The sequence below is a fragment of the Monodelphis domestica genome, chromosome 2, assembly GCF_027887165.1.
Source record: "Monodelphis domestica isolate mMonDom1 chromosome 2, mMonDom1.pri, whole genome shotgun sequence".
Lineage (NCBI taxonomy): Eukaryota > Metazoa > Chordata > Mammalia > Didelphimorphia > Didelphidae > Monodelphis > Monodelphis domestica.
Window position 1 is genome coordinate 293055797 of NC_077228.1, and position 19419 is coordinate 293075215.

A 19419-nucleotide genomic window follows, 5' to 3' on the forward strand; every position below is an offset into this window, starting at 1 on the left:
TCTCCTACTCTCCCTTCTCCAGTACTTCACATTCTTGTCAAAATTAACTTCCTAAAGTATTTGACTATATTATCCTCATTCAGAGCCTTTCAGTAGCTCTCGATGTCCTAAGATAAAATGCAAATTCCTTATTTTGATGAAGTGTAGTGTAAGCATATTAGTAAATACAGGATAATTTTGAGGAGAAAGAAAGCCCTGTGGTTTTAGAGTACACGAAAAGATTAATGATAGTACTTGATTTGAGTTGACTGAGAAAGCTAGGGATTCTAAGATTTTAAGAAAAATGTGCTGTTTTAAAAGATAACGATTTAGCTTAATTGCTGGCTTTGTATAAGAATTCAAGTGTATGTATGATTTTAATAATAGTAATTTCCATAGTCTTCAGTATATTATCAAGTTTACTTTATTTGTATGATTAAATAGTACTCTGCTTAAAAGTACACATAGAAGATAGACACTCTTAAGAAGGTTGGGAGGGAATGCTATCAGAAAATAGCCCTTTGAAAAAGCAGAGACAGGAGATTAAAGTTCAATTTTTGAGCATAGCTAATAGGCTAGCTTGGTAGAGAGTATATGAAGGGAAGTAATAAGAAGTTATTTGAAAAGGGAGATAGGAGCCAGATTGTGGAGGACTTTAACTATAAACTGCCAATGGAATTAATGCAAAGACAGTAAAGCTGCAGTAAAGCTTTTTGAACATTTGTGTTAGGGCTATTTGACAGCTGCATGGAAGACAGATTAAAGTGAAATTTGACAACTAATTGGATATGTAGGTTAAGGGGGAAGAGTCAAATAATCAGATCTACAGTTTTTCACAAGCTTTTAAAAGTAACTAGCACTTACAAAACTATTTTTAGACTTTGATCAGGAAATAATAAGATAACTATTGAACTGCATGTACAATTCTATTATGACTCATCTGTTGTGCCAATAAAGCCTTTAAAAGTGTTTTTCTAGTCTTGTAATTGGCAGTGCAGTGTTTGCTTCCATGTAATTCTTGTATTCTAAAGTACAAATAGAAATTGTCATTTTCCAGAAGGGTGTGTCTAAGTTGTTCGTCGGTCCTGAAATTGGAGGAACTAGGCTGAGTTTTGGGTCTAGAATATAGACCATACATTAAATGTAGTTGGCTTCTTTGTGTACTTAAAAAGGTACTTTTATAAAAAATAATTTGTTGAATTTAAATACAAAAATAGGAAGGTGCTTCTCTTATTTAAAGCTACTTTACAACTTAATTTTACTTCATGTCTTTTTCTTTAGGAGCAAAGAGGCGACTATGTAAAGTTCTCTTTGAGTATAATCCCCAAAATGAAGATGAATTAGAGCTCAGACTGGGCGATATCATTGAAATTACTGAAGAGGTAAGCAAAGTATCTTAAAGATGAATAAGGTATTTCATCAACATTTTTCAGTGCTTTGTTTAAAGGTATGCAAAAATTATGCTATTAAAAAATTATGGCTTAATTTCAGACTAATTCCTTTGTACAATCGAGTGTATTTATGGTTTTAATAATAGTAAATCCAATAATCTTCAGTACTTTGGGCAACTAAAATAGTACTCTGTTTAAAAGTATACCTAGATGTTTGGTTATGCTCTAGATCATTTTTACTTAAATTAATACCTGTAATCTATTTGTATATTTTGAATTATAATTACATATAATACATTATAGAAATGTTCTTTGTTTCAGTTTTCACTTGAAATTTTTAATCAAAATAAACATGTATATAAACTCTTTGATTCTGAGTTTGACACAGGTCCAAGGGGGAAAATTGGATTTTTTTTTCTTAATAGAATTCAGTTGTATAAACTATATTTTTCCTGATCTTATCAAAACAGTCAATAAAATTAGCATCAAGTCAAACAGAAAAAAGGATTATATAGGAAACCTAAAATCTGTGTTCCTGTTAAGTATAATAAATAAATTAAATGAATAAACTCAGTGTGTAATTTTTAGTTTTCTTGCATTTTTCTATTTCCTTATAGTCTTTTAAAAATTCTTTTCTGTGCTTTTAAAGAAATGCTTCAGTAACTTTTTTCTTTTTTTCTTGGCCACTCTAAAGCTAGTTTCCCTTCTTCCCACCCCACTCTTTCAATTTAAAATAAAACAAAGCCTTTTGTTTTTTAATGTATTTATAATCAAAGTGAATTCCTACCTGGAATATTTCTGAAAACTGTAATTTCATTTTGCATATTGTGTAGTAGTATAAATTTTGAATGAGTTTTGTCTGTGGCATAAATTCTTAATTGTTTTTCTTTTGTGACATTTTTGTTGGTATTCAGTGCCTGACTGAGTAGTTTGTTAGACATTGAAAAGCTAAAAATTAATCTGGTAGAGATGTGTAGAATAAATGTGGAAAGAGAAGTGAGTGGATAACCTTTTAGAATGAACTATTAGCCCATATTCCAGCACTCTAGGTGATAATAATTAGATACAGTAGTAGTAGGTTATTATATGAAAGGAGATAGATAGAGATTGGTCATTGGAATTTTGGGAACCAAAGAAAGTTAGGATTCAGAAATCACAGTTGTAGAACTGGAGTGGACCTTAGAGTTCATCTAGTACAGTTTATTAATTTTATAGATTAGGAGATTGAGGACCAGAGAGGTTAAATGACTTGTCCATAAAAGGGTAGTAATCGGGGATTTGCACTTAGGTCTTCTCACTTCAAATTCATCCTTTTTCTATTATACCATATTAGCTTTCTCAGATGGCTATGACATTTTTAATATGGATGATTGGGAAGGAATATGTAGTGTTGGTGTTAGTAGAGAGATCAATAAGTACAGTTCCTTTGGGAGGAAGGGAAACACATAGATTTTATGTGCAGTCATCTTTATGTTGATAAAAGAACTATACCTTCGTCCTACTTAGTTTAGGACCTTGCTTCATACTTCACAGGAAAAAAATAATTAAACTATCCATTTAATCCATTCATTCTTCAATTTGCCAATATCCACAACTCTTCTACATGTACCCCATTAAGTCTTGTTTTCTCCAACAAGTTGCTTATACTGAAATCTCTCTTCCTACCAAACCTACAAACTATCATCTCTCTCTCTTTCCCTTTTTTGGCAAGTAATTTAGCCTCTCTGGTCCTCAGTTACCTAATCTGTAAAAGGAGTGAATTCAAAGCTCATAATTAAAAAAAAAGCTTTGATTAAATAATTTAGAATATTTTCCCATGGTTACATAATTCATATTCTTTACCTCCCCTCCCTTTTCCCCCCTCCTGGAACTGATGAGCAATTCCATTGGATTTTATATGTATCATTGTTCAAAACCTATTTACGTATTATTCATATTTGTAATAGAGTGATCGTTTAAAATCAGTATCCCCAATCATATACCCATTGAAATATGTGATCATCATATGTTTTTCTTCTGTGTTTCTCTTCCCACAGTTCTTTTTCTGGATGTGGATAGTGTTCTCTGTTATAAGTTCTCAGAATTGTCCTGGATAATTACAGTGCTGCTAGTAGAGAAATCTATTATGTTTGATTGTGCCACAGTGTATCAGCCTCTGTGGACAATGTTTTCCTGGTTCTGCTCTTTTTGTTCTGCGTCAGTTCCTGGAGGTTTTTCCAGTTCACATGGAATTCCTCCAGTTCATTACTCCTTTGGGCACAATAGTATTCATCACCATCAGATACTACAATTTGTTTAGCCATTCCCCAATCAATGGACCCCTTGTCATTTTCCAATTTTTTGCCACCACAAAGAGCACAGGTATAAATATTTTTGTAAGGGTATTTTTCGCTGTTATCTTTTTGGGGTACAAACCCAGAAGTGGTATGACTGGATCAAAAGGAAGGCAGTCTTTGAATGCCCTTTGTGCATAGTTCCAAATTGCTTTCCAGAAGGGTTGGATCAATTCACAACTCTACCAGCAATGTTTTAGTGTATGAGTGCTCTAATTTTGCTGCATCCCCTCCAACATTTATTACTTTCCTTTGCTATCATATTGGCCAATCTGCTAGGTGTGAGGTGGTACCTCAGAGTTGTTTTGCTCTGCATTTCTAAGATTTAGAACACTTTTTCGTGTGCTTATTGATAGTTTTGATTTCTTCATGTGAAAACTGCCTATTTATGTCCCTTGACCATTTGTCAGTTGGGGAATGGCTTTTTTTTTTTTTTGTGAATTTGACTTAGTTCCTTATATATTTAGGAAATTAAACCACTGTCAAGAGAGTTTTGTTATAAACATTTTTTCCCAGTTTGTTGCTTTCCTTCTAATTTTGGTTGCATTGGTTTTGTTTGTATAAAACCTTTTTAATTTGATATAATCAAAGTCATTCATTTTACATTTTGTAATGTTGTATCGCTTGCTTGGTATTAAATTCTTTTCTTTCCCATAGATCTGACAGGTATACTATTCTATGTCCTCCTAATTTACTTGTAATTTCCTTCTTTATATTTAAGTCATTTATCCATTCTGGATTTATCTTGGTATAGGGTGTGAGATGTTGATCTAAACCTGATCTCTCCCGTACTATTTTCCAGTTTTCCCAGCAGTTGTTGTCAAATAGTGGGTTCTTGTCCCCAAAGCTAGGATCTTTGAGTTTATTGTACATTACCTTGCTGAGGTCATTTACCCCAAGTCTATTCCATTGATCCTCCCTTCTGTCTCTTAGCCAGTAGCATATTGTTTTGATGACCACTGCTTTGTGGTATAGTTTAAGGTCTTGTACTGCTAGGCCCCCATCCTTCAAATTTTTTTTTCAGTAGTTCCATTAATATTCTTGATTTTTGTTCTTCCAGAAAAACTTTGTTATAGTTTTTTCTAATTCAATAAAAAGTTTCTTGGTAATTTGATAAGTATGACCTTGAATAAGTAAATTAATTTGGGTAGGATTGTTATTTTTATTAGCTCATCCTATCCAAGAGCAATTAATGTTTTTCCAATTATTTAGATCTTTTTTTAATTGTGTGGAAAGTGTTTTGTAATTGTATTCATACAAAGCTCACAATTTTGGAGTCATCCTTGATCTCTTCTTTCCCTGCCCCCCTTTCTCCCTCCCTCTTCTTCCTACAAGGCAATCAGTTGCCAAATATTATAATTTGACTTTCTTTCTTTGTGATATCTTTCAGGCCTTTCCGGCCCCTACATCCACACAGATGCCATCCTAATTCAACCTCTCATTACTTCTTTCATTGACTCTTGTAGTAGCATTCCTGCTCTACATAACTGTCAAGGTGATTTGCTTGATGTATAGGCCTGACCACATAATTTCTTTCTGTTCAGTATACTCCATTGATTCCCTCTTACTTGTAATAATAATCAGAAGCTCCTTTTTTGGCTTTTAAAGTTCTTTACAACCTGGCTTCTGTATTTCCAGACTTTTAACATTGATCTACTGCACATACCCTGTGGTTCAGTCAGCCCTTCCCCATGTTTGCAATACTTTTCTTTCCTTTGCCTCTTAGAATCTTTAGCTTCTTCTTCTTTTTTTAATCCTTACCTCATTTCTTTGAATCAATACTAAATATTGGTTTTAAGGCCGACAAGTGGTTAGGGCTAGGCAGGTGGGATTAAATGGCTTGCCTAGCATCACAGAGCCAGGAAGTGTCTGAGGCCAGATTTCAGCCTAGGATCTCTTGTCTCAAGGCTGAATCTCAGGCCTTTTAAACGAGGGTCAAATACCACTACTTGTAGGAATATTTTTTTGTAACCTGCCATCCCCCCACCTCCCCAACAGTTGGTAGTGCTTTCTCCTCTAATGTTCTGTTCCATTTACTCTCTATTTGTCTTGTATGTACTGATTCATGTATATATTTTCTTCAATTAAAAGACAGGAACTTTGGGCTTTTTTGTTTGGATCCATAGGACTTAGCACCATAGTTGGCTATTAATCAAGCCTTTAATAAATGCTTAAGGATTAATGTTTTTAATATTTTCTTTTTAAAACCCAAAAAACTGAATTATGAACTCTCTTAGGTAGAAGAAGGCTGGTGGAGTGGGACTGTGAACAACAAATCAGGACTATTTCCCTCAAATTTTGTGAAAGAATTGGAGATTACTGATGATGGAGAAGCCCATGAAACTCAAGAGGAATCAGGTAAATCATATTGAATTTTGAATGTATTATATTTTTTTTTTTATTGATCAACTGCTTAATAAAAAAGGGTAGCATTAAATCAGCTAACCTGATAGAGAAATAAGATGGAATATTCTATAATTTCTAAAAGCTCCTTCTGGTTCCCTTCGTAAAAATGTCATTTCAGTAATTTACTAGTTGTCTTAATTGATGACCATTTGGATAGACCAGTGGATAGAGTAGCATGCCTGGAATTGGGAGGTCCTGGGTTCATTCTAGCCTCAGACACTTCCTAGCTTTGTGACCCTGGGCAAGTCACTTATACCCATTTGCCTTGCCCTTGAGTTTTAGAGTTGTTGTTGAGACAAGTAATGGATTAAAAAAATTATGGAAGTGTCTCAAGGGTCAGATGAGATGATATAATATTTGCAAAGTGTTCAGCCTAGTTCATCCTACCTTATAGTAGGATCTTACTAAATTGATATCCCTTTTCCTCTCCCTCTCTTCATCTCCCCTCCACTCCTCAGTAAAGAGTGGGGAATCATATAACCAAGGAAGGAGAAGATGGATTAGGAAAATGGCAGAATGGCAATTTATAAAGATTATGATATTCAGTTAGTACTCTTTCCATTACACCATCTTACTCCTTAAAGGACTAGAGGGTATAAACCCAGGTCAACTGACTCCATTTACTTTTACACTATTACTTTTACACTGTGCCATCTTTCAACCTAGACTTCTTTTGGAGGGGCTTTTTTTCCATAGCTGTATGACCTTGGGTAAGCCCCTGAAACCTTTTTAGGTTTTCATTTCCTATCTGTAAAATGAGGGAGTTGCAAAACAAAATCTCTCTGGCTGTATGTTTATGGACCTTCCTTTTTATATTGGCATTTTTTCAAAGTTACTGAAAATTAAGCTAAGGAAAGTCTGCTTTGGGGCCTATGGTAGTCATGATCTGAATATGTTAAAAGACAGGTAGAGCCTTTCAAGAAGAAAATAGCTGGATGTTTCCAAGGTGGGGAATTTCAAGTTTGCAGAAACATCATTCATGGCAGTGACTCTGGAGAGCTGTAAGATCCCTTTGTTGATGCATCCTGGTGAACTCGTTAATTATAAGATCTATACCCAGCAGTAGCTAAGTGAAAACCAACTCAGTAAGTAAAAAATGGTTGGAGATATGGCTAGACAGTATTTTTTCTAAAAGAACTGAATATTTTAGTAGCCTTTATGAACTCAAAATGAATCATCAGTAATATACAAAAGCCAAAAAGAGTTAATGTAATCGGGGCTGAAGTAAGGAAGATTAATCTTCCTGAGTTCAAACCTGACCTCAGACATTTACTAGCTAATATGACTGGCCAAGTCACTTAAACTAATTTGCTTCAGTTGCCTCATCTGTAAAATGAGCTAGAGAAGGAAACGGTAGACCTCTCCAGTATCTTTGCCAAAAAAAAAACCCAAATGGGGTCTTAAGGAATTGAACATGACTAAAATGTCTGAACACTATAACAAGCAGTAGATTAATGAGTAATTTGAAGGTGAGTCATTGAGCTTTTTCTGTTTCCCCAGTCAGAAGACCAGGCTATAGTGTCATTATTCATTTCAAAATGCTTCTATATAGACTAGTGGGAACTTGAGCACTGTCTCACATGCTGTGATTTATATTAAAAGACAATTAACGCTATTAGAAAAAACAAAAGCCAAATACTAAAAGTACCCCAGAACAATTCACTCACTCCTCCACATGACAACCCTTTAAATTCTTGGAAATAGCTGTTATGTATTCACTCCATCCTTCCTCAGCTTTCTCTTCTCCTGGCTAAAAGTTCCATGTTCCTTCAACCAATATCCAGCCTTTGTATCATATATTCAAAACACTTCCTCATCTGTTTTACCCTATTGTGGATGTTATTAATTTCATCAGTTTTTTTAGCATATCTTTCTTGTGGCATCCAGAACTGAACAATACTTCCCATAACGTCTCACAGGGGTAGAATATAAAGGAATATCCTTCAAATTCCTTTAAGCCATGCCTTTTCTACTGTAGACTAAGATTACGTTAACTCTTTTTGGCTTTTGTATATTACTGATGATTCATTTTGAGTTCATAAAGGCTACTAAAATATTCAGTTCTTTTAGAAAAAATACTGTCTAGCTATATCTCCCACCATTTTTTACTTACTGAGTTGGTTTTCTCAATCTTAATTACATTTTATAAAATTTAGTCCAGTACTATAGCCTGTGAAGATCTTTTGGAATTCTGAATGTCACCCAGTTTGTTATCACTCCTTAACAGTTTGGTATTATTTGCATATTTGATGAACATGCTGTCTATGACTATCTAAATTATTTGTAAAAGTATTAAACTGCACAGAGCCAAGTATAGGTTCCCTGGAGCCTTCCATTGCAGAAAAAACTAACATTGAACCATTAATTGAACAAGGTAGGTCAAAGGCTTTGGACATTTTAGTCAGCTTATTTGTAGAATTTCATATTGCTTTCCAACATGTTTATGGTGATGAATAGTTATACCAGCAATGTACTAGTGAGGCAGCTAGGTGGTACAGTGGACAGAATACTGTTGTTGGATTCAGGAAGACTTGCATTAAAATCTGGCCAATCTTCCCTTCTAACCCCTCTAACCAACCTCTCTAACAGTGATTATTCTCATTTATCTTTTGCCATATTTGCCCCTTTTTATTATTGTGAAGAGATGAAACTTCAGGGTTATTTGAAGTGATTTCTCTTTATCATTAGTGTTTTAGACTTTTCTTAATGACAATTAAATCCTTCAGAATGTGGAGAAACAAAGTGAAATTCTCTTCTGAAAGTGATTATAACTGAAAAATTGGTTGTTACTTTTGTCTCCTATTGTTCTGCTAACATTTTCTAGTATAAAGCCTTTGCCCCAGTTAGAAAGCTATCTTTTCACCCTCTCTTACAAAAATAACATTTCTCTCATAACCATCATACTTATTACCATATCATGATGTTTTCACTTTCAGTTCCAGAGATATTTAGTCAATACTTTTGTATTGTTTTTGCAAGTACTTTTAGGATCTTTGGAAGGGGTACCAAAAAAAGTATATGTTATGGTCTCCATTCAGCAAGAGGTCATGTTCAGTTTGGGAGGCAAAAAAAAAACAAAAAAAAATAGAGCGACATAGACCACTTAAGTTATACTTTTAAGTCATTAGATCATTGTCAAAATGTACATTTTATTCAGTCAGTTATATTGGCATTTAGATGAAGTATAGAGATCGATAATCTTGGAATATTCCTGTAAGCTTTCCAATTTCTTAAAAAAAAATTTTTCTTTCAGAAGCTGTTTTTACTAGCCCTACCTCACCTTTAGGCTCTCTGGCAAATGAGACTGAAACTGCAGCTGGATCAGTTGCACAGCCAAAGAAAATTCGGGGAGTTGGATTTGGAGATATTTTTAAAGAAGGTTCAGTGAGGCTCCGAACAAGAATGCCCAGTAATGAAGTAGAGGAAAAAAAAACAGACAAGGTACAGAACTAAACATTACTTAGACTTGTTATATTCACACAGCACATGAAAGTATAAAATTGACTTCATCCCTTTTGAGATTTTTTTTTACCCACAAAATATGAGGCATTTTTTCCAAAATTGTTTCAAGTTCCTTAATTTGTATATTCTAATTCCCTGACATTTCTTTTCTATTAAAATATAATGCTATTAAGTTAGCACAAGTCTCTCTTTGTAATTAAGTCTATAAAACTAATAATAATAATAATAAAGTGGGGAAGAAATACTTTAAAAATTTCTGCCTAGAATTTCCCTCTTGTTAAGAGATGGTTTATATAATATGCTTTATAATCAAATGTTTGTTGACCCTAAGAATTTTTTTGTGATAATTAAAGAAACTAATCTTACTATATTGGGATCTTTATTCTAGTGTGACCATATGAAATTATAAGTTGTAATGCCAACCAAACATCATAATTTAAAAGAATAGAAATGTTTTCACTCTTGGAACAAGCAGTTTAATATTAACCAAATAAAATCACAAGCTTAATATCTTTTACAGAAGCCATTTAAGAGGTATGAAATAGATGATGGACTATAGTAGCTTGGAGTTTTAGAAGCATTCATTTTCTCTTTTTATTCTGAAATGGTTGACAAGATGAAGAGACTTTCTGAATTGACCACATTACTTTATTGTAATAGTTTTGATTGGAAGTTTTACAATTCAAGCTCCTCGGGGCCACATTTTCTTCTTACTGTGGCAAAGCACAATACCTTTGAATTGCATGTAGTGTAGGCACTTCCTATACAGAAATGTTTGCTGAATTGGACAGTTTTATTTTAGAAGCATCATTTGATTAAATAGGAACAATCCTAATATTGTAATATTATGTTAGGTAATCAATAGTGTTACTGTTAATTGTTTTCCTCACCCAAAGAGAAGAACTGAAGGTTCACAGACCTATTAGATAATGGATGTGTTTAATTAACTTGGCACTTAACAGTATTAGATAAGCACCTACTTTCAGATAAGGTGGTAACATGAAAATTCATAAAGGAGTCTAGGTCTCCCATATCTACAATACTAGAATTCTATTTTAAAAAATCATGAAATCTATTAATGACCCATAAATCTAATTAGAAGAAGGAAAAAAATAGTAAGTTCCTCTATGAAGTCCAAAACTTTTAAAAGCTGATGTGTTAGAGGGGTTCTCTGTGAGGGAAACTAACCTACTCTAAGGTAAATGGGCTTGATTCCTGCCGGTTCACTAACCCTGGATGTTCCAAAGAGATCAAAAGCCTTCTTTCTAAGGATGTTTTCAGGAAGTCAAATTCTATATTGCACTGACTAGAGTAATTGGAAAGTAGAAGAGAGAAGCAAAAAGACAAAGTAGAGGTGTGTATGTCCCTGTTAGAAGCCTTAGAATAAACAGAAGAAAATATTGGACACAATGAATGAAGAAGTACTTTGGGTTAAGAAATATTCAAGAAGAAAACCAGAAGAAGAAAAAAAAAAACTCTACAAGTATAAACAAAGAGCCTGAAAGGGAAAAGAAATGACTGAGTTACAAGTAGTACCAAGATTCACTGAAGAAAATATATGCAAGAAATAGAAAATGAAATTATAAATTAGGAGTTCCTAAGGATAAAATTAGATTGAGTATAAATAGTATAGAAGACAGAGAACCTTATTCCAAAGTAATATGCTACTTGAAAAACAGATTGGGACAAATATAATTCAGTGACTAAGAAACAAGAAGAGATTTTAGAACAATATCAGAAGTTTGAAAAACATAAGAAAATGTCATATATCAGTAATCAAAAACAACTGACTTGAGAAACAGATAATCTAAGAAACCTTAGACTCCCTGAGAATTGTAATGAAACAAAGAAACCTAGATATAGTATTTTAAAAAATCATAAAAGAATGCTGTCTAGATCCAGGGTTCAGGGTGAAAATAGAATCCAATAGTCATTGCCTCTCAGAAACTTTAAATAGAAAATACATAAGAATATCATAGCTAAAATTTAGAACTTCTAGGTTAAATGAAAAGTACTGTAAGGAAGACACAGTGGGAGAAGACTATTTGAGTAATAGGTTACTTTTGGTCACATCCCTTCTCTTTCTCCACATTTCTCTTTGTGAAGAAAGGTGGGGAAGGGTAAACAGGGTTAAGAGAAGAAAAAGTATGATATAACCAAGGAAAATGTTCATAACTGAAGGTTAATGAGTTGAATGAATCTTAAAATTGAACACAGATAAGAGAGTATAGAATCCATGATTGATTTAAACTGAAACCAGTACTGGACCAGGGGTTTTAACTTGTTTTCAATGAGTTCCAGAAAATGGAAGGACTGAGAAAGGAAAGAGAATTAAGATGAATGAAACTTTGATAATTTTGGAGTAAGCCTTTGAGAGGGCATAGTGGGGGAGGAGTGGGCAGATCTGGAGTGAGCTGTTGTTGGTGTGGAGTTGAGAGAGAATGGGAATGAAAGGGGTAGGCAGTTTAAAATAGGGATAGTGGTGGTGTTTTTTTTTTTTTTTGGACAGTTAGGAATCCAGTTTTTTAGGGATGACAAATATAGAACAGAATTAAACCTTGCTAGCTATTAGGAAATGAATCTAGTCAGAGTAACAATAAGGTCTGCAGAGAAAAGAAGAATCGTTGTGGGCCTTTTGTGTTGGTATGGCCTTTGACTGTTGACTGGCTTTGTGGTGGTGAATTGGATTAGGCCTGGCTGTATTATGACCTCCAGAGCATTTCAAAATGGGTTGTCTCTGCCCTTCCTACTGATATTTTTTTAAAGATTTAAATAGAATTCTTTATCTTTTAAAGCTGTATATACAATTTTTCATTTTATGTATATTATATGGAAAGCCTTGTTCCTTTTTTCAGTCACTTACATAAATAATGACCACCTCCAGTAAAATTATCTTAAAGTTGTGAATTTAGTGTTGCATCTAGATACAGTGATTGATACTTTAATTGAATCCTTTGGAAATAAATTCATTTGTAGGATTTATTTAGTCACATCAAAATTATGAATTCCAGAAGTAGAACTAATTTTACTTTTAGAAATGAACAGAGAAAGCTGTATTTATCCTTTGTATCATTACCTAATTAAAGGTATGTAGGTTGAATTTATCTTAAGTTGTGAATTTTTATAGTTTTTTTCTCTGCTTTTTCTAATTCAAATGTTAGGTTGATGGAGAGAAAATAAACAGATGAGTGATTAGGTTCTTGAGAGAGGAGTAGAATGCAAAGTAAATCTGGTAAATTAGTCTAATGAGCCAAATGCTAACTAAGGAGTTCTAACTAAGTATGGTCAAGTATAAGGTGTTGAATAGGTTTGAGCATGAGTAGGTCAGGAACTATTATATTATTTCATTTCTAGACTTAAGTTCTGGCTTAATTCCAACCTTCAATGAATCCCTAATTAATTTCTCATTGATATAGTAGAAAAGAGGATGAAATTAAATGTTTGTGAAGTATTTAGCATAGCACCTGTCAAATAGAAGTTGCTTAATAAATGCTTCTTTATTTCCTTTTTTCTTTCCTGATCCTTCCCTCATCCTATTCACTGTTCTTTGGACATGTAATGGAGCTCTTGCTCTACATGGCCATACTTTTTCTGTTAGAAGTTTCCAACTTACACCTGAAATAGAAAATATGGATCATGATATACCCAACTGGTCTTACTCTTAGAAATATAAAGAGTCAGCATATAAGAGGTGATTAATTGGTTGGGAATTATTACTGCAAAAAGATCAGTAATCATGGAAAATAAACTATGAATTAGTGATATAACCTAATGCCATCTTAATGAAAAGTATTTTTCTAACAGCTAAAGTACAATTTCTTCTAGTTCACTTATCTCACTTATTAAAGATCATTTTAAAATTTTAGTGAGTTTTATACTGTAGTGTAGCTATGCTCTTAAGTCACCTATGTACAGTTATTATATTCCTATATTATAATTCAGTATATATCTTACTTTTAACCAATGCTTTTGAGTTATTGGAACTGCTTCTTATATAAGGTTCTTGAGATTTCTCTTTTACTTATTTGCTTTTTCTATTTTATAAAATGTTCACATGGAAAAAAAGAAATTATTTTAAAGATGGGTACTTAGAATAATTTTAAATGGAAAATTTTACAATTTAATTTTTTTTGCTTCATTATAATTAAATCATTAATATATTTTGTATTCTCTAGCCTTTAAATGCACATACACTAGGATTCAGACCACCACAGTGTCAGAGTGTAGAAGTAGCAAAGGCAGAAATTGAAGGCAAATATAAAGGTAAGGCTAATGTGTTCATTTTTTCAGCCTTAAATTTTCCATAAACTATGGAAATGTAACTATTTTAGCTCTTGTTCATCATTTGTTTAAAATAATTGGATAGCATTTAAGATATAAATGAAGTAATTAATGAAATATAGAAGTATCTTTATCCATATTTTTATTCATAGCACTTACTGCTGTGTCTTTCACAGAACAGGCACTCAACAAATATTTGTTGAATGAATTCATATAATGAACCATAAGCCTGATATTCCCTTCCCTGCCAATTTTCTTTTTCAGCTAAGGAATATTGTAGAACATTATTTGCCTACGAAGGTGCTAATGACGATGAACTTTCTTTTAAAGAAGGGGAAATCATCCATTTGATAAATAAGGTATGACATTTCAGTTACATCAGGTATTTAGGTGTAACTAGCCTAGTTTTCACTATGAAATAGGTTTTCCTCCAGTTAAAAATTATTTTACTTTAGATATGCTATAATTTCAAGTGCTTGTGGTTCTTATAACCCATTTTCCTGGTACCTTAGAATCATGTCTTAACAGAATTTTGTTTTGTTTTGTTTTTAATTCATACCTTTCATCTTAGAATCAGTGCTAAGTATTGCTTCCAAGACAGAAGAGTGGTAAGGGCTAGGGACAAGGCAATGGGAACTAAGTGACTTTTGCTCAGGGTCACATAGCTAGGAGCTATCTGATACTAGATTCGAGTCCAGGACCTCCCATCTCTAGGCCTGGCTCTCAATCTATTGAATCACCTAGCTTCCTTTTAAAAGGATTTAGGCAATTTTATAGGGTTTAGGCAAAACATTTTATGTACAAATGAGATATCAGTTAAGGAACTTGAAAACATTCAACAGTTATTTATTAAGGACCGACTTTTTTTGAGGTTCAGTACTAATTGTTATGGTAGAGAGAAGAAGAAAATCTAACCTCAGGAACCCTACATTGTACTTGGCAGGAGTTTGCTTTTATTAGAAAGAAGTATAATTCCAGATAGAATATGAGAGTGGCAAAGTGGTGATAAAGGCTGTGTTTTAGGGAAAATTTTGAATGAAGTAAACAATACATCTATACAGGGAAGTTTTCATGGAGATGATGACATATGTATTGCTCCAGCTTTAGAAAAAAACTTTTTAAAAGACAGACTTGAGAAGTCAGTAAATTCTAGATATCAGAATTACCTTTATGAATGCACAAAGATGTAGGTGAAAAATGGATTACCAACTTTTTGAAATGAGTTTATTAATTTGGCTGAAATATTATGTATATGAAGAGGAGTGCAATGAAATAAGATTAAAAAGGTAGATTAGAGCTAGGATATAAAATGTTTTAAATACCAGGCTAGAGAGTTTGTATTTTATCAGAGAGTAGCCTGGAGTTATACTAGATGTTCTCCCAAAGTCTTTCCTGCTCTTAACTCTGATAGTTGTATGTTCTTTCCCTTAGGAGTTTCATCATTCTTCACTCATTTTACATTTTAGGAATCCGTTTCAGATTTCCAAAGATAGATAATGGCAGAACCAGGAGTGGAACCAAAGTATCTTCTGACTTTAGATACCTCTTTCACCATACTAAATAACTCTGCCCTTCTTGGTTATTTTACCAATTAATAATTTCTGATATTTTAGGCATAGATTCCACTTCTGCTTCTTCCTACAGTCAAAGAAGTCCTTTGTTAATTCTAACCTTAGCCCCCCTTAGTCCTATCCTCCTGATCATGCCTTTCATTATGTTCTTTGCAATTGCCTTATTTTTTAACCATTTTCCCAACATTATTAATTTGTACTCCTTACAGGTCCTCATTTATGTGAAACCAAGCCTTTTCCTGAAAAGTCCACATATGTGGCAAATATTTCCAATACAAAATGTATTTTTTTCCTCCTTTTTTTCCTATATTTCAATAAGTGTAAGGATGTGGAATCAACATAGATTAGTAATTGGTTAAAAAAAACAAACAAACTGAGAACATACTAGAGTGGCCTAGACAAAGTTTCAGTATATTCCTTTCTTATTGCCATTTTGAAATCCATGTTCAGCCTCCTTTAGATGTTTTTTTTTTTTTCAATAAGTTTCCTGATCTTCGTTGTTTCCATCTATGAACTTTTGACATATTCTTTCATCTTCTCTAGTGCCTTAGCAGGTCTTGCTTACAGACTTTCTCTTACCCATCCCTCTGTATTTATTCCAGACTATCCATGTTAATGACCTTTTTAACATCTTTTCTTATTCTTATAAACTCTTATTAACAAATACCAACAAGTACAAACATTTCAATATACAAAAACCCAAAGAAGTATAAAAAACTCAAATGCTTATATTAATTTTTATGTGAATATTAAATCTTATACAATAGTAGCAACTGCCCTTCTGGTCTTTATCTTTATTCTGTATAAATTTCCTTCTCTCCAGTATATTTTAAAATAAATTTTTGATATCTCCAAATAACCTTCTCCTATACTTTTCTCATAAAACTATCCTACAGGAAGAGAAGGGGAAAAGATTTAAAACAAGTAAGTCTGAAAATGTGTAGTGGATTAAAGGGAGTGTCATCTCATTTCTTCTGTAATTTTGCCACATTCAATTTTGAACATTGTGAGATTGTTCTTTTGCATTTATTGTAATAGTTTTGTATATTGTTTATTGGTTCAGCTTAATTGACTACCTCACTTTATGTAAATTTTTCCATGTTGCACTGTATTTTGTAATCATCATTATTTTTTACAGTACACAAATAAAGACATTGATGTCCTGTGATTTATTTAGTCATATTCCATTTGGCAGACATCAACTTTTTCTCTAGTTTTTTTGCTGTCACAACAAAACTATAAATATTTTTGCCTAATGTTATTAGGTAACCCTTTCTTGTATGCAATTGTATATATATCACTACCTCTGATAAGAAAACCACCTCCAATTATGTTTTCCATGGCAATTTGACATCATTTGATAATTTAAAAAACCTTTGATGTGTTGGCCACAGACCCTACCACTCTCCCAGCCAGAGTGATCTGGTCTACTTAAGGTTATCTACAGAGTGATTGTCATCCTCTTTTGAAGCCTCTTGGTGACTAAGTTGCCCCAGGACAATTCTGCATTTGTGGCAGGAAGGCTTGCTTTTCCCTTCCCCCCCCAAACTGATTTGGAAGATATAGAATCACCTGTGTGGCTTCACTTGTATCAGTCTTTAATCATACTATAGGGTGAGTGGGAAAGAATATGTACCAGAAATTTGGGGACATGGTAATTTAGACATCAAAAAAAGAAAAGTGATCCTAACTTCTGGAAATGTAGTTACCATCCAGAATTCTGTAAAACAGCATGGGGAATGAAGTTCCTCTAGTCCCTGATTCCTTCCTTACATTGGCATTTCTGCTTTGGAGCAGGCTGCTAGAAACCTCTCACTTGAAATTGAGAATCTCACCCAAGTCACAATTGAGTTTATCTCCTCCCTCCAAATTGAGGTAAATTCTTTAGCACAGATAGTTTAAAAAAATTATGTGGTTTTATACCTTATTTCAATTTTGCAAAGTGGAACCTGTGCCACGGCCTATTTTTGTCATTCCTATATTAAGTCAATCAGTGAAAATCATGACTAGCCTTTAAGAAACTCAGTTACCTAAACTAGGTGACCCTTGGTAGAATCGTTCCTTTTAGTTTACTTGGTTGTAGGAAAATGACTTATTAGACACCATAGATAAATGGGGTGTCTTTACTTTGTACCACTTTATTGTTCTTAGCCTTTTCATTATTTGTTGTGTTAATTATGCAGAGAGGTGCTTCCCAGTAATCTTTATAGTAGCACCAATAATGATCACATAAAGAAACAAATAAATCTGCCTTATAATTGGCGATTTTTCCCCCAGTGTTCTTTTTGTGGGCATAAACCCCCAAATTCTCCATCTATAAAGACTGTGAGGCAGAACCCCAAGCAAATAACTATTAAAGGAAGCCATCCCCTACAACAAATAGGATCCCAGACTTTCCTTATGGCCCTGATACACCCACTTGTTCCAAAGCACAACATTTATAGTCTTAAGCTCAAATAATCTATTAGCACAGTCTCTTCTGGATTAGTACATCTCAAAATAATACATTTTCATTGCTATATTAAAATTAGACGGGAGCAGGGGTGACCAAAAGGTCCCCACGGTTGAAACATGTAGTGAAAGACTTGTCAAAAATTTGAAGAAGTTCTTCTAGTCAGATGAAGGGGCTAGGCCAGAGGGCTCCCCAAAAAGCTCAAAGACTTTCCATTCATATTTATGATATCTTGTGTCATGAAAGAATAACCTTGTGACATGCTGTGCCAAAGGAACTTGTGTGGTCAAAACTAGAGTGAGGACCCCTTTAACTGTGGTCAAGCAAAGGGCACATCCTAAGAAGCTTCATAGTCTAAAAAGAAGAAAATTTAACTACCAATCTTAAGATAATTACTCATAATTATATTGTGAAATCAGGGTTAGTTGATTATCTGTAACTCAATAGATATATATCAATGTCTTAATACAAGAAAATTATTCACTACTGTGGAATCAAACTGAATAATACTGATTGGAAATTAACATAGTGATTTAGGATGGGTCTACTTAAACAGATACAGGTTAAATTATTTCTCATATAGTGGAATCTGTGGGTTAAAAGATAGAAATGTTTTAGTTAACTTATTTGCATCATAATTCCATGTTTTTTCCAAATGGTTATACAAATAAACTATTCCACCAACACAATGCATTATTAGCATGTCTTGGCTTTCCACAACTCCCATTATTGATTAATTCATTTTTTCCTCATCTTTGACAATTCTCAGAGTCTTATGGTGAAACTTCAGAGTTTTTTTGGATTGGTGTTTCTTATAAATGATTTGGAAACTTCTTTCATATATTTGCTAATAGTTTGAAATTCTCTTGAGAATAATTTGCTCATGGCCTCTGACTACCCTTCTAGTTGGGAATAGCTTTTGAGGAGTGGGGTGTGTGCATGCATGTGTGTGTACATGCACGTGTGTGGTCATATGTGTGAGTGTATGTGTATAAATGTTGTTCAGTTGTTTTTAGTTCTGCCTGACTCTTTGTGACCTCATTTTGAGTTTTCTTGGCAAAGATACTGGAGTGATTGGCCTTCTCTTTCTCTAATTCATTTGATGGATCAGGAAACTGAGGTGTAAACATGATTAAGGGTCACATAGGTGGTGAGAGTCTGAGGCCAAATTTGAACTCAGGAAGAACAGTCTTCCTGATTTCAGGCCCAGAGTTCTATCTATTCTGCCACCTAGCTGCCCCATAAGTATATATCAAACCCATATGTGAAAAATTTAGGGAAAAATTTTTTTTCTTCATATGGCCCCCTCTTTTCTCATCCTAAGGACATTTTTTATGCAAAAGTTTTTCACGTCATTAAAGTTAGCTGTTTTGTCTTTGTAATTGCATCTATCCCCTGTGTAATAAAGAATACTTTTCATGAGGGGATGCCCTCCAATTGGGGAATGGCTAAACAAATTGTGGTATATACTGGTGATGGAATACTATTGTGCTCAAAGGAATAATAAACTGGAAGAATTCCATGTGAACCGGAATGACCTCCAA

The 19419-nt window shown here is 33.6% G+C and overlaps 1 protein-coding gene across 12 annotated transcripts in view; it reads left to right on the forward strand.

Annotated features, from left to right (window-relative positions):
* The window catches only part of CD2AP (CD2 associated protein), a 192871-nt gene that overhangs the window by 94312 nt on the left and 79140 nt on the right, over positions 1 to 19419 (forward strand). For 7 of the 12 annotated variants that reach the window (XM_007484043.3, XM_007484041.3, XM_056818366.1 and 4 more), the window contains exons 4-8: positions 1261 to 1361; positions 5941 to 6061; positions 9363 to 9550; positions 13747 to 13834; positions 14117 to 14211. In XM_007484043.3, coding sequence (XP_007484105.1) covers positions 1261 to 1361; positions 5941 to 6061; positions 9363 to 9550; positions 13747 to 13834; positions 14117 to 14211 — 593 coding nt within the window. The remainder of the gene's footprint in view (positions 1 to 1260; positions 1362 to 5940; positions 6062 to 9362; positions 9551 to 13746; positions 13835 to 14116; positions 14212 to 19419) is intronic. The other 5 variants (XM_056818371.1, XM_007484044.3, XM_056818369.1 and 2 more) reach the window with 2 other exon arrangements.